Genomic DNA, 14,964 nt, shown 5'->3' on the forward strand with positions numbered 1-14,964 from the left:
CTCACATGGTGCCCTTTTCTGTTAAAATCAAGCACTTGGTTAGAATTCTCCTTACTTCACCATAAAAGGTATCCAATAGCTAAAAATGCCTAAGTTATGCCATTTACTAGTGCTACATTACCGTATGGCATTTCAATGCCACTGTCAAGATTGGCTTAGTGGTCTTCTAAGTACAACTACATGCAGATTTCCTAGTACCTGTGGGTAAATTTTCCTGGCACTCGGAGCGCAACATTTGAATGGAATTTAAACTCCAATTTAAGGTGCAAACCAAAAAATACTATAAAATATGGAGGTCACATGATCTGAATTTCCGTTGTAAACTAGGACCGCAATTATCATTGCTGATGAATTTATGAAAGTACAAGGCACTAGCATATGGAAAATCCTTTAAAAATAGAGCATCTAACTAAAAAGGGTGGTTACTGCATTCTTAGATTGCAACGTATGTATGGTTGTGCGTTTATAGTGTCTAAAACATACTGAGCCGACTTTTTTGGGCTGAAGATCAGAGCAGATTCTTTTGCACATTATTTAGATAACGATTATTGTGTAAACATTTCTTACTATATGATTAAGTAATGCTACAGTTAGGGCTTCATGGTTTTGGATGACCCCAATAAGGGGTAACACAAATAGATTGTCTAATGGTGGCACAAAAAGGAAACATAGAACAATGTTAAATTTGTAATAAGTTGGACTAGATTTGAAGGCATACATTTTGGCCCCCATGCTTGAAAAAGACTTAAGAAAGGTCGAAACGATGCAGCCTATATTCTGCTGAGAAATAAAGATTTATACTTTTTGAAGAAACTCCTGAGTGCTGGTCCATTCGTTGGATGTTCCTGAAGCTATGAAAATGGGTCTTTAAGTCCGGACCGACTATAGGATCTTGCACCGTCTTTGGTTTCTCCCATTTTATGATACTGGTTGTGCTGCTATCCATTCATCTACTATTCTGAGAACTGCAAATGGAAACACAGGCTGTCATTACTAAAACAGAGACCAAAACTACAAGCTTTGGTCTCTGCTTCAGCAGGTTTCCATTAATTTATGGCATTTATGCTAGACAGAATAGTGTAGTCAACTAAGCCATTTTGCCAGAATTAAACAGAAACCTAGTCAGACAGACATTATTGATCTATGTTTAATTAACAAAAGCCTTTGGTTTTCTCCCAGGATCCCATTTTCAGGAATTCAGATGGACCCTTTGGAACAGAACCGGGGGACTTATACGTAAACGCTATTTGAATAGAGTCTAAGCTGTACACTTACATACTGGTGATGTTTTTGGGGACTCTTAGAAGTTTTTAAGTGAAAAAGTTTAGTTCTTTGCAATATAAATCCATTGAATTCCCATAAAGCAGTGTTCCCCAACTCCAGTCCTCAGGGACCGCCAACAGGTCATGTTTTCAGGATTTCCTCAGTGTTGCACAGGTGATGTAATTATTGTCAGTCCTCAGACATTGCTACAGGTGTTTTGACCATAGGATATCCTGAAAACATGACCTGTTGGGGGTCCCTGAGGACTGGAGTTGGGGACCCCTGCCATAAATGGATCGTCTCCCACATCATTGTTTACACACTGGTTGCATTGGCATGGGATACATTTCAGCCAAATAGAATGCCCATTTGCACTCACCAGTTTACATTGACATTGGTCTAATTATGGCCAAAAATGTATGTATACAAACCCAACCTTATAAAGTATACAGACTATAATCAAGATATAACATATGGATATAATCAAAAAAGTATATGTATAGCTCTTTCCACAGTAAACCATTCCATAATTTGGCAATGATTAGTTAGTTATACAAGTAAGAACATGATCAGGGGTTTTAGTATATGGCTCTATGGAAGATGTTCAGAATCAATTACAAAGTTTCCTTGCTATGCATAACATTTTCTCCCAAAACAGGGAAAGTAATAGCTCTACAGTGTTTGCCCTACCATGGTTAATGTCAGCCATTTTTAAAAACATTACACAACCCTATTTCTGCTAATAACCCTTCCTATTCTACTAGGCTCAGTGCAAGTTTATTCTTTTTCAGATCAACAAGAATATAGCAAATCCTGTCCATTGCAACGGCCTTTTCTGTACTAACTACACCTTGCTGGCCAATCCAAAATGTGTCTTTAAAACTTTTAATTACATTTAAATACACATGTCTCTGTGTCCTTACAACCTATACAATTAACTATTTAAAAGCCTTTTAAGAGATTCACTTGAATAGAGATGCAACTTCAGACACATGTGGTGCTGTTCCTGGAGAGAAAATCAGGCCTTTTTTTCTAATCACGTACTACCTCCTTAAGGCTGCATTCACAAGAACGTATATCGGCTCGGTTTTCATGCCGATATACGCCATCCTCATCTGCAGAGGGGGGAGGATGGAAGAGCCAGGAGCAGGAACTGAGCTACCACCCCCTCTCTGCCTCCTCTCCGCCCCTCTGCACTATTTGCAATGAAAGGAGGCGGGACGGGGCTGGGGCTAAGTTCCGCAAATTAGCCCCGCCGCCGTCCCGCCTCTCCCCATTGCAAATAGTGCAGAGGAGGCAGAGAGGGGGCGGGAGCTCAGTTCCTGCTCCTGGCTCTTCCATCCCCCCCCCCCCCCGCAGATGAGGACGACGTATATCGGCTCGGCGTGAAAACCGAGCTGATATACGTTCGTGGGAATGCAGCCTAAGAATGTAATATGGTGTTGGATTAAAGCAACCCCAACAACTTGGACATTCTCAACCAAAGAGTTTGTAGTGCAACTCCTTTATGTTCTTAATGCTTCTTCTGAGTCTAATGAAGGGTTATATTAATAGCATGTAAAATAAACTGATAAAAATATCATGAAAATATTTTTTCCCTATTTTGGGGAATAAGTTTTATCTTTCTTCATTCTACTGTAATTTCTATTAGACAGACAGGTTGATTTTCACTATGTTCCTTCTTAGAATTAAAGCAAAGATGGGTGGAAAGCCATTTGTACATGAAGAGAATTATTATGCAACAAGTGTGAGGAGGTGAGAAGTTAAACAAAGGACACAACATGCACAAGCAACACACAATAAGCTAAACATCTTCAGCATCACTTTGCTCGTCCTGAGTTGAATTATAAACTTCCAAATATTCCATTTTTGGCAAAATACTCTGTCAGGTAATAAGGCAGCCAAGATTTTTACTATGTTGTGATCCTTGTTTTGTCAGTGTCTCATCCATCTTCATTGGTACCGTGTACTGATGTCTTCTTCTGATATGTTTTTTTCCTACAAAATTTTTTACACAGTCTGAAAGGCAATGTCTGGGCTTCATATATTTTGTGTCCGTGAGGATTTCAGCTGAACAGATTCAAAACTGTGTTCTTTCTCCTGTAAAAATAAAAAGATTAAGCACATAGTGATAATTAACTTGCGTAACAAATGAATAACTGTATTTTTTAATCTTGCATGAATGACTATTATTTCACAATGACTCCCTTCAATAAGCCATAAAAGAAAGCTCTTATTAAAGATGGTCTCCGAATCTAGTAGACCTAAACCATCAATTAATTTGATTAGACATGCTATATTTCTTCTGCCATGACCATCACAAGAGAAAAAACGGCCAGACTTGGTCTTCCCTAGTGCCAACCACTGAACTCCAGTGGTTAGAGAAGCCGGGCTCATGTAGAACAGCCGACTTGTGTTTAAAAAGGAGTTGTTGTTAGCCATTTAGTCGTTCATGACCCTCGGTAACCCTAAAGTCTCCCTCCCTTCATGTTTTTCGGCTTGTCATGGTCGATGCAGTCAAAGGCCTTGATGTAGTCGATGAAGCCCATGTAGATATTCTTTTGGTATTCTCAAGCTTTTTCCATGGTCCATCGCAGGTTTGCAATATGGTCTTCATGTTTTCTACTAGTAAGTGCTTATGAAAACCACCTAGATTTCACATGTTACTTTATACTGTTTTTATTACATATTTGGATTACATGAAGAGACAGAAGGAGTTGAGCAAGCATATATACACAGAAGATCTGTGGTTAGTTCTCCAAGATGTTTGGAACAACCTATCTGCCGAGTTCTTCAAAAACTGTGTGCAAGTGTACCTAGAAGAACTGATGCAGTTTTGAAAGCAAAGAGTGGTCACACCAAGTATTGATTTGATTTAGATTTCTCTTTGTTCATTCAGTTTGAATTTTGTTGATTGACAAAAAAAACTATTATCATTTTTATTCAACTGCAATTTGCTTAATTGTGCGCCTGTTCCTCAGATTGATTCTTGACCTCCTCCTCTGAACTCTTTCATTGATGGATTATTTATATCCACAGGTTCCCTTTTTGCTGGATGCTTTCCTTGATCGCAACATACTCCCAAAAACAACACAGCATGAGAAAACCCCAGAAGCTTGGCATTTTTTTTTAAATACTAGCCCTGACTAGTCTAGGATAACCAGGCCTCATTTAAAGTCACTCAGATTGATCAATTTTCCCAATGTAATGTAAATACACACAGAAACTAATCCATGGCTCTGAAGCAGATCCATCACAAAGTCATTGGAAAAATAGTGCAACAAGATCGAAATTCGATGAACCCCATTATAGTTAAAGGGGATCCATAGAGCACCCTGCCTGCCTGCCATGTGTTGTATCCAGCACTTCAGTCATCTTCCTATTTGGGGTTCTAGGATGGAGGAGAACAACAAATAGTGCAGATGAGAAAGAGGCTTTACCTTTGTTGCAAGTGACTTCAGTTTTTCCAGCAATGACTGTTTACTGGAATACACCACATCATCGTCATTGTCTTCTCCTTCCATTATAGCACAGCTGTCTGGAGCCGGGAGCTCACACTCCTTAGAATTAGCGGTCATGATAAGCTTAGAGTACTTGTATTCTAGCCTTTAAAATAAAGACAATGTTATCAATTTTATTGTTTATACGTCAGAAAAAGGAATCGTTAAAGGGGTTGTCTCGCGAAAGGAAGTGGGGTTATGCACTTCTGTATGGCCATATTAATGCACTTTGTAATATACATCGTGCATTAAATATGAGCCATACAGAAGTTATTCACTTACCTTCCCTGCGCTGGCGTCCCCGTCTCCATGGCTCCGTCTAACTTCAGCGTCTAATCGCCCGATTAGACGCGCTTGCGCAGAAGGGTCTTCTGCCTTTGGCTCGGTCTGGCACGAGCGGCGTTCTGGCTCCGCCCCTTCTACGCGTCATCGCGTAGCTCCGCCCCGTGTGCCGATTCCAGCCAATCAGGAGGCTGGAATCGGCACACGTGACGGGGTGGAGCTACGCGATGATGCGTACAAGGGGGCGGAGCCAGAATGCCGCTGCTGCCGGACAGACCCGAAGGCAGAAGACCCTTCTGCGCAAGCGCGTCTAATCGGGCGATTAGACGCTGAAGTTAGACGGCACCATGTAGACGGGGACGCCAGCGCAGGGAAGGTAAGTGAATAACTTCTGTATGGCTCATATTTAATGCACGATGTATATTACAAAGTGCATTAATATGGCCATACAGAAGTGCTTAACCCCACTTGCTTTCGCGAGACAACCCTTTTAGGGGTGGTTTCACATCTGCGTTGGGGATTCCGCTTTCCTGCTCTATTTATGTTCATGTTGTGAATGAGCCCTAACAGTCTGATTGCTTGTATTATATAATGCTGTATATACTTTTGAAAGCAAGTTTTCAGTTCTTAGCAATCAATTTATCTTAAAAGTACACAATACTGGAGGCAGAGATTGGTCAAGTCTTCTGGTCAGGCCTCTACCTTGCAAAAATATGCTGAATGCAGCAGTAAGAGCTAAATATATTATTGAAACAACAGTGATATGTTAGAGTTAATATCCATTTTAAATTAAGATTGTCTTCCTTATTACTGCTATATCTGTTTTAGGGTGCATTCAGACAAGCGTGTTTAGGTGCGTACATACGTGCACAGATAACCACATGTCAATTAGAACCTATGGTGTGTTCACATGTCCGTGTTTTACAGGCATGCAAAACATAGGACATGCGTGCACCTTAGGTCCGTGGTGTGTCAATATTCCCCGTGAGGAGTCCCTTCATCACTGAACACTGTGACAGCACTGTCATAGTGTTTAGTGACAAGGGGACTCCCCACGGGGAGTAAAGAATCCCCTGCCACAGCTGTCAAAGCTGTGGCAGAGGATCGCAAAGCTCTCCCATTCATTTCCATAAGACTGCCGCTGCCGGTGAATGAATTCAATGAATGGCCGAGCGCTGCCTGTAATTGGCTGAGCGCTGTGACCAGTCAAAGGCAGCGCTTAACTGTCATTCAATGAATGGCTGAGCGCTGAGCCAATCAGACATCAGACACAGCCCTTTCAGCAGGCGAGGATTTTAAATCCCCGTCTGCTGAAAGAACTTCATTGCAGTGGCGGGACCCAAGCGGCTAGACGTGCCTGAGCACCGGCAATGGCGGAGAGGTGGGTATATATGTTTTTTTATTTTTTACACCACATAGGACTGATTTTCAAGCCCTTCCCTGAAAATCCCTGCAGGGGTTGCCGGCAGCCCGTTGCTGTCAATGGGGCCCCCGGCAGCCCGTTGCTGTCAATGGGGCCCCCGTCAGCCCATTGCTGTCAATAGGGCCCCCGTCAGCAGCCGCGGTCCCATTGAAAGCAATGCTGCATTGACCTGCATTCACCCGTGTTTGTGCACGTACATGGGCACACCAGTTTTGTGCACACCTATGTACGCACCAGCATACGCTCGTGTGAATGCACCCTTAGTCATCAAAATGAGATATAATAAGCTATTTGTACAGTACAGTACTTGTACATGTAAAGAAGGTAGACAGAAAGTAACTTGTGCAGAGATTAGTGTATACTTACTTCTGATTTTTCTTCCAGAAGTAGCAGGTCAGTGCTACAAGAAGAACTGCTACAAAGGCCCCCACCCCAGCACCCACTTTCAGCCAGAAATCTATTGATTCACACGCTGCCGTTCTTTTATCAGGAAGGGAGACACCTCGCATGCAGAGTTTGGGCTCGTTCCAAACATAATGCGTTTCCTATAAGATAAAACACAGGAATTGTGTAAAGTCAGAAGCAGCAAACTAAAAATGTTCATATTTTCATTCAGGGGTTATCCACACCTCAACAGGCAACATCAGCTTGAGGGACCCATAGTGTGAATCACAGAAGTGGGTCCACATCTATCAAACATTTATGGTTTATGATTTGGATATTCATACATACATTACATATGTCATTTAAAAAACATTAAAAGTTTTAATCCTTTCCAATCCAATTTGTATCCCGGTTTTCCTAGGGGGGCTTACTCTTTTTTTGCTGTTATACAACGGCTATATACTGGCTAAAGCCAGTACTGCATGACGTGACACAATGCATAGGCTCCGACAGCAGAGAGGCTGGCAATATACAGTAAGAGAACCCCGACGGATGTCTTCCAACATCGGAGCTGTACAGCCCTCAATCATAATGTCTTCAGAGGTCAGACAGTGGATTGGAAAGGGTTAATTAGCTGCATGGTAAATCCAGATGCAAAGAAAGTGTGAGGTAGTGTGAGGTAGTGTGAAGCACATCTCGTGTCTAATTAGGGGTTCAGATGTCCGGTCTGTCCCTCTCTGATGAATTTACACCTCATCACCGTGTGTTCATTTTGGCTGCTCTCATTAGCACAGGCCCAGCGCCTTCACCAGGGAGTCAGTACATGGAGGGATGATTTTTCAAGAAAATTATAACGATGAACTACAAGAAATGTATTCACCATTCAGAAGATGATGATCATTTTAAAAAGTTTCCCAACTTAATTTTTTTCATACTTTAGTCCCTCCTACCCCAAACTTTAAATCATCAATGTACTTACTGTGGCACCGGAGTGCCGTTTCAGCATTCTAGCACCATGGGATATGATGTCACAGATTCTTCTCTCTCGATGATGTCCCATAAACCGGTCACATGGGCTTCTAATGCAGAAGCCCCAACCTGTTTGTGGGGCGTCACTGATGAAGCCTCATATTACGCCATACTATTGGCTACAGCGGTCATGTGGATAAACAACTACAGACCAACCAGAGGAGGGGCAGCAGGGAGCAATGCATCAGCAGACAGGTGAGTATCCTATTATTTTATATACAGTATATACTTCACACACACATACCACCACCAATGTATTTAGTTACTGGAAAACCAATTTAACCCTTTCCAATCCACTGTCTGACGTCTAAAGACATTGTGATTTAAGGCTGTACAGCTCTGATGTTGGAAGATGTCCGTCGGGGTTCTCTTACTGTATATTGCCAGCCTCTCTGCTGTTGGAGCCTATCCAACGTGTCACCTCATGCAGTACTGGCTTAAGCCAGCAGATAGCACCGTTATATAATGGCAGAAAAAGAGTAAGCCCCCTAGGAAAACCAGGATAGAAATTGGATTGGAAAGGGTTAACTGCCACATATAGCAAACTGAGTCCCAGTGAGAGGGCAGCTGTGTTTCTATTTAAATGAATTATCATCCCAGACCTGACCTTTTAACAAAATAACATTAGGGCCTTTAATTCTATATTAAAAATAAACTTTTGAGTAGGTAGGAACTCGCTTTAAATTATAGTTTTTTTAATTTAATTTCCAAGTCACCTAAAAATGTACAAAAATGAGGAGAGGAATAAATCAACCCTGAAAATAAACAATGCTTAGGATTTATAGTGGACAAAGAGCTATTGTAGGCTGCAAAGCTTGACAGCTTGTGAACATGATCTATATATGGCAGACATTATGGCAATGCATATCAGTATATATTTCCCAGTATGTTACTCATAAATCATTCCAAATAGTCAATAAAATACGAGAGAGGTCTAAATCTAGCCATATACTTCAGACTGCCCTGGAGGCAGTTTATCTTTCCTAACAAAAGTATTGGGCATGTTGAAATCCAGCAGCCCCATCCTTCTTCCCTAATATCTGCCATCAGGGAAGTCAGTACATCCCACACACATTACATAGGCGGCTGCTCCTGACGAAAATGGTGGGTTCAACCAACATTAATCTAATATGTATGGCCACCTTAATATCCAAGTGGTAAGGAAAATATTAAGATATCATAGAGGTTAGTCTAGTATAAAGGTGATGATCCACTGATGCAGTAATGTTACAGACCATGTAGTGACCAATGCAATACGTCATAGCTGAAAGATAGATGAGATAAATACCTGGTGACCTTTCTTACAGGCGCCTTCTAATTTTTGGTAGTCATTTTCTGTACAAAGAGGGCATGCTTCTGCTGTCTCCCAGAGAAAATAAAAATTGCACCCATCACACGTACCTGCAGGACACTGTCTGAAAAAGAGAAGCAAAATATACTACAATACATAGTCATCCTCTACGTAAGTAGTCGTACAAAGTGATCTTATGGTTATAGATATATGATTAACCCTTTCCAATGAGCTGGAGGTCCCAATTCCTTGCAAAGTCTAAATGTGATTGACATTCTGCAGTTGAGGGGAGGTTCACAAAGGCCAATACAATACAACACATTACAATAGGGAAGGGGGAGTTCTCACATATAGAACTTTACAATAGCTGACAAGTTCCAGGGGAAATGTCGTTCCTTCTACTCCTAATCACAGTCGCTGGTGCTGGGACCCAGCTCTCTTTTCAGCTATATGAGCTGGACCCTGTAGGATCATTATAGATTTGCTCTCTACCAACTTGCATTTAGTCCTATTGCTCACACCGAAACTCAACCAATGAACGGTTACAAATTTTTGATGGTGATGATTATCCGTTTAGTCACATCCAACCTTCAGTCACTCAATGGATCAATGTTCTCCACACATTCCTGTCTTTCATAGCTTCTTTTAGTTCCACGATTGACATGTTCGTGGTGGCCTTGATTGTATCTAGCCATCTTCTTCTTTGTCCTGATCTTCTTTTTCCACTGACCTTGCCAAGCATTAGTACTGTTTCCAGTGAGTTAGCGCGCATCACGCATCCAAAAAAAAGAGAGACGCTGTTTAAATTTTCCTTCTGTTTTCCTGAGCATCTAACTTTCGCAACCATACGTCGTTATGGGAAAGACAATTGCATTGGCCAGTCTGCTTTTTGTTTTTCCAGATCTTTTTTCATTCCTTGCATTGCAATCCTACCAAGTGTAATCCATCTCTTGATCTCGGGTCCTTGGATCCAAGGAAGATGAAATCTTGGACTGACTTCTTCGTTGTTAATTCTTATGTTCAGTTTACCCTTTCCTTATCATGGTCATGACTTTCATTTTCTTGCTGTTGAGATACAGTCCCATGTGTTTGCTCTCCTTCTGAACTCGTTGGATAAGGTATTCCAGGTTCCTTTCACTTATCACAAGCAGGGTGGTGTTACCTGCATATCGCAGGGTTTAACATTTCTGCCACTTATTTTAACTCTGATTTCTAATGCGTCCAAATTGCATCGCCTCATGATCGCTTCTGGTTTTACAGATTGAAAAGGACTGGTGATAGAATGCAGCCTTGCCGTACGTCTTTTTGTATTCTGAACCAATCCGTGCTTCCATAAGCTGTCCTGACTGTTGCTTCTTTGTTTTTGTAAAGCAACCTTATAAGCTGTTCAATATGTTCTGGGACACCCATTTGTTTCAGACACTTCCAAAGCTTGTCATGTTCGACACAATTAATGCCTTGCTGTAGTTGATGAAACACATGTACACATCCTTTTCATACTCTCGGGTCTTCTCCATGATCCAGCGCAGGTTTGCAATTTGGTCTCTGGTGCCATGTTTCTTGTGGAAGCCAGCTTGAAAATTTTTAATTAAGTCCAATTGCAAAAATGTTTGTTGCGCAACAATACATCCATTTAAATTGATTGTGTACAAAGGTGTACACAGCCTTTAGGCTGGGTTCTCACTTGACTGAAATCCTGTGAAAATCTCATGGAATGACGGCATGGAAATACCGCAAGATTTTTACGGGAGAAATGCAGCTTCAAAACCCGCAGCCTTTCGCCGCAGATTTTGGAGTGGCTTCGCTGCCTGCATTCTGCTGCGGACATCTCTCCCTATAGAGAGGAGAGATGCCGCCATGGAAATGGGGAAAGAATTGACATGCCGCGTCTTTGAAATCTGCGCGGCGTGGCTGCAGCGTGTGGATGAAATTTTTGCAAATCTCATCACTTTGCTTGCTAATCCCGGGATTAAAGCCGCAGGCGTAATGTCCGTGCAGAAAGTCCACACGGACATTCCGCGGCAATTACGCCCTGTGTGAACCCCAGCCTTAAGGGCATTTTCGTATGTGTGTGCACAAAAAAAATAGAACCTGCTCTATTTTTCTGGATTTTACTCAGACTTCCATAGGCTTGTGTAAAGAAGCCCTTATTAGTGAAAATAATTGAAGAAAATGACATGTTGCAAAAGGATTGTAAAGGTAACAATGAAAAGATAAAAAAGGAAAGTTACAAAGATGAATTGCATCAATAGTTACCTGGGCACTGAAATATCTCCCTGACCAGACTTAGTGGGATCACACCGCATTGATATAACTGTAGCTCTTCCTTTTTCGCACGATGAAGTAGCTGCAGAAGATCTGTGTGAAATACCATAATACATTCATAAAGACATATATTCTACTAGTTAACACTTTAGTATTAACCCTTTCCAATCCAATTTGTATCCTGGTTTTCCTAGAGGGGGGCTAACTTTTTTTCTGCCATTATACAACGGCGCTATCTGCTGGCTAAAGCCAGTACTGCATGAGGTGACACGTTGGATAGGCTCTGACAGCTGAGAGGCTGGCAATATACAGTAAGACAACCCTGACGGATATCTTCCAATATTTGAACTGTACAGCCTTAAATCATAATGTCTTCAGAGGTCAGACAGTGGATTGGAAAGGGGTTAAGTAAAAAAAATTAAAAAAACAAAACTTTGGTAACATAAATCTTATAGCATTATCATCTATGCATTTTGAAGCCTTAAAATTGTGCTCTCAGAGAAATGTTCCTTAGAGGGAATATGGTTGTCATATGACATGAACTAGTATTAACCCCTTAGTGACCAAGCCTGTTTGCGCCTTAATGACCAGGCCAAATTTTGCAAATCTGACATGTGTCACTTTAACATGGAAAAACACCAGAAAGGTTTTGCATATCCAAGCGATTCTGACATTGTTTTTTCGCCACATGTTGTGCTTCATTTAGGCGGAAAAAATAGACCGATAGAAATTGTGTTTATTTATTAAAAGCGCCAAAATTGGGAAAATTTTGAAAAAATCGTCATTTTTTCACATTTCCAACTGCAATATCTTAAATATGTGCAAACATAATATAGAAATTTTTGCTAAGATTTATATTTCCACCCGTTTACTTTATTTTGGGCGCACATTGGAAAAACTTTCGTTTTTTTTAAACTATTTAGGAGACGTACAAATTTAACATTACTTTTTAGCATTTTGAGGAACACTTTGTTTTCCTATACCAAGCCGAGATTGGAAAGGCTCATGAGTGTCAGAATAATAGATACCCCCCCAAATGACCTCATTTTAAAAACTACACCCCTTAATGTATTCACTGAGGGGTGTCATGAGTATTTTGACCCCACAGTTTTTTTTCAGGAATTAATTCAATTTAGAGGAGAAAAAGTAAAATTTCATATTTTTGCAAATCTGTCATTTTAAAGACATATTTTTTTCCTATAGTTTACATGAAAATCAGGATTTACACCCCAAAATGGATACCCCTATTTCTCCCGTGTTCAGAAATATACCCATTGTGGCCCTATTGTTATATCTGAGTCCACAACGGGGCCCAAAATGAAAGGAGTAGTCAGTGTCTTTCAAAACAGAAATTTTGCTTGAAGTCCTTTTAGGCCCCATAGCACACATGTAGAGTTCTTGAGCGCCCAAAACCATAGAAAACCCCCACAAATGACCCCATTTTGAAAACTAGACCCCTTAAGGAATTTATCTAGGGGTGTACTGCATATTTTGACCCCACAGTTTTTGAATGAATTCAAACCAAGCAAAAGGAAAAAATTGTGATTTTCGTTTTTTCGACAATTCTGTCATTTTAAAAACAGCTTTTTTTGTACAGCACACATATAAAGGAAGACTTGCACCCAAAAATGGATACCCCTGTTTGTCCCGTGTTCAGAGACATACCCATTGTGGCCCTAATCTTATGTCTGGATACACAACGGAGCCCAAAATGAAAGGAGCGACCGGTGGCTTTCGGAACACAAATTTTGCTTGAAGTCCTTTTAGGCCCCATTGCCCACTTGTAGAGTTCTTGAGCGCCAAAACCATAGAGAACCCCCACAAATGACCCCATTTTGAAAACTAGACTCCTTAACGAATTTATCTAGGGGTGTACTGCGCATTTTGACCCCACAGTTTTTGAATAAATTCAAGCAAAGCAAAAGGAAAAAATTTGGATTTTTGTTTTTTTGGCAATTCTGTCATTTTAAAAACAGCTTTTTTTGTACAGCACACATATGAAGGAAGACTTACACCCCAAAATGGATACCCCTGTTTGTGCTGTTTTCAGAAATATACCCATTGTGGCCCTAATCTTATGTCCGCATGCACAACGGGGCCCAAAATAAAAGGAGTAATCGGTGGCTTTCAGAACATAGATTTTGCTTGAAGTCCTTTTAGGCCCCATTGCCCACTTGTAGAGTTCTTGAGCGCCCAAAACCATATAGAACCCCCACAAATGACCCCATTTTGAAAACTAGACCCCTTAACGAATTTATCTAGGGATGTACTGCATATTTTGACCCCACAGTTTTTGAATAAATTTAAGCAAAGCAAAAGGAAAAAAATAGGATTTTCATTTTTTGGGCTATTGTGTCAATTTAAAAACAGTTTTTTTTGTACAGCACACATATAAATGAAGGCTTTCACCCCAAAATGGATACCCCTGTTTGTCCCGTGTTCAGAAACATACCCATTGTGGCCCTAATAGACTTACAGGACCCATGGCTAGGCCTACAATGAAAGGAATACCCGTTGGATTTCAGGGTACCACTGAATAAATTTCAGGCCCCATTGCCCACTTATAGAGCCATTGAGCGGCCAAAACTATAAAGAACCCCCTCAAATGACCCCATTTTGAAAACTAGACCCCTTAACGAATTCATCTAGGGGTGTACTGCGTATTTTGACCCCACAGTATTTGAATGAATCTAAGCAAAGCAGAAGGAAAAAGTTACGATTTTCAATTTTTTTGGCAATTTTTTCAATTTAAAAAGTTTTTTTGTACAGTGCACATAGGAATGAAGACGTTCACCCCAAAATGGATACCCCCGTTTGTCCCGAGTTCAGAAACATACCCATTGTGGCCCTAATCTACTTACAGGACGCATGGCAAGGCCTATAAAGGACGGAACACCTGTTGGATTTTAGGGCACAACTGAATAAATTCCAGGCCCCATTGCTTATTTGTACAGAATAAAGATTGACTCCCTAAAAATTCCCCCCATCCCCCTCCGCGCCCTTTTTGGCGTTCGCAAATCTTAGATAAAAGTAAAAATGTGAACTGTGTAGTATTTCCGAAGACAGGGGTAATTACGGAGGCTGGTTGGAATGGGCCCATGGGGCAATAAAACCGGGTATCCCCCCCCCCCCTCCTCTCATGCTTTTTGGGGGTATTTCATGACCTCAGTGGCGGGTATGGGGTGTAAAAAGTGGCGTTCCGTGAGTCTCCGTAAGCTTGATGAGGTGCGGCGGTCTCACACAGAAGGCGCTCAACAAGGTGCTCCTGGAACTGCAGGAAAGCGAGCGTTCCCGGAGCTTCTTGTAAAATACGTATCACAGGTAGCGGTCTGAATAACGCCGGGCTCACGCGGGTGCAGGCGGAATCCGCTTGCGGAGGCCCACAGCGGATCCCATCTGTGAGCCCGGCTGTGACCCTGCGTACGGCTGCGTAATGTACTGCGCATAACTGCGTACTCACACAGGCGGTCATGCACAGTACACCTTTGTTTGTATTTTCCGCACCGTCGCTTAGCGATGACACGGGT

The 14,964-nt window shown here is 41.4% G+C and overlaps 1 protein-coding gene across 1 annotated transcript in view; it reads right to left on the reverse strand.

Annotated features, from left to right (window-relative positions):
- Window positions 1-2,616: 2,616 nt before the first annotated feature.
- ELAPOR2 (endosome-lysosome associated apoptosis and autophagy regulator family member 2) overlaps window positions 2,617-14,964 on the reverse strand; it is a 102,649-nt gene continuing 90,301 nt past the window's right edge. Inside the window, exons 18-22 of the mRNA XM_066592016.1 lie at window positions 11,429-11,530; window positions 9,170-9,296; window positions 6,835-7,013; window positions 4,704-4,869; window positions 2,617-3,363 (exon numbers count right to left, since the gene is read on the reverse strand). Of these exons, the coding sequence (XP_066448113.1) occupies window positions 3,304-3,363; window positions 4,704-4,869; window positions 6,835-7,013; window positions 9,170-9,296; window positions 11,429-11,530 (634 nt within the window). The 3' untranslated portion in view covers window positions 2,617-3,303. The remainder of the gene's footprint in view (window positions 3,364-4,703; window positions 4,870-6,834; window positions 7,014-9,169; window positions 9,297-11,428; window positions 11,531-14,964) is intronic.

The sequence above is a fragment of the Eleutherodactylus coqui genome, chromosome 2 (genome assembly GCF_035609145.1).
Source record: "Eleutherodactylus coqui strain aEleCoq1 chromosome 2, aEleCoq1.hap1, whole genome shotgun sequence".
Lineage (NCBI taxonomy): Eukaryota > Metazoa > Chordata > Amphibia > Anura > Eleutherodactylidae > Eleutherodactylus > Eleutherodactylus coqui.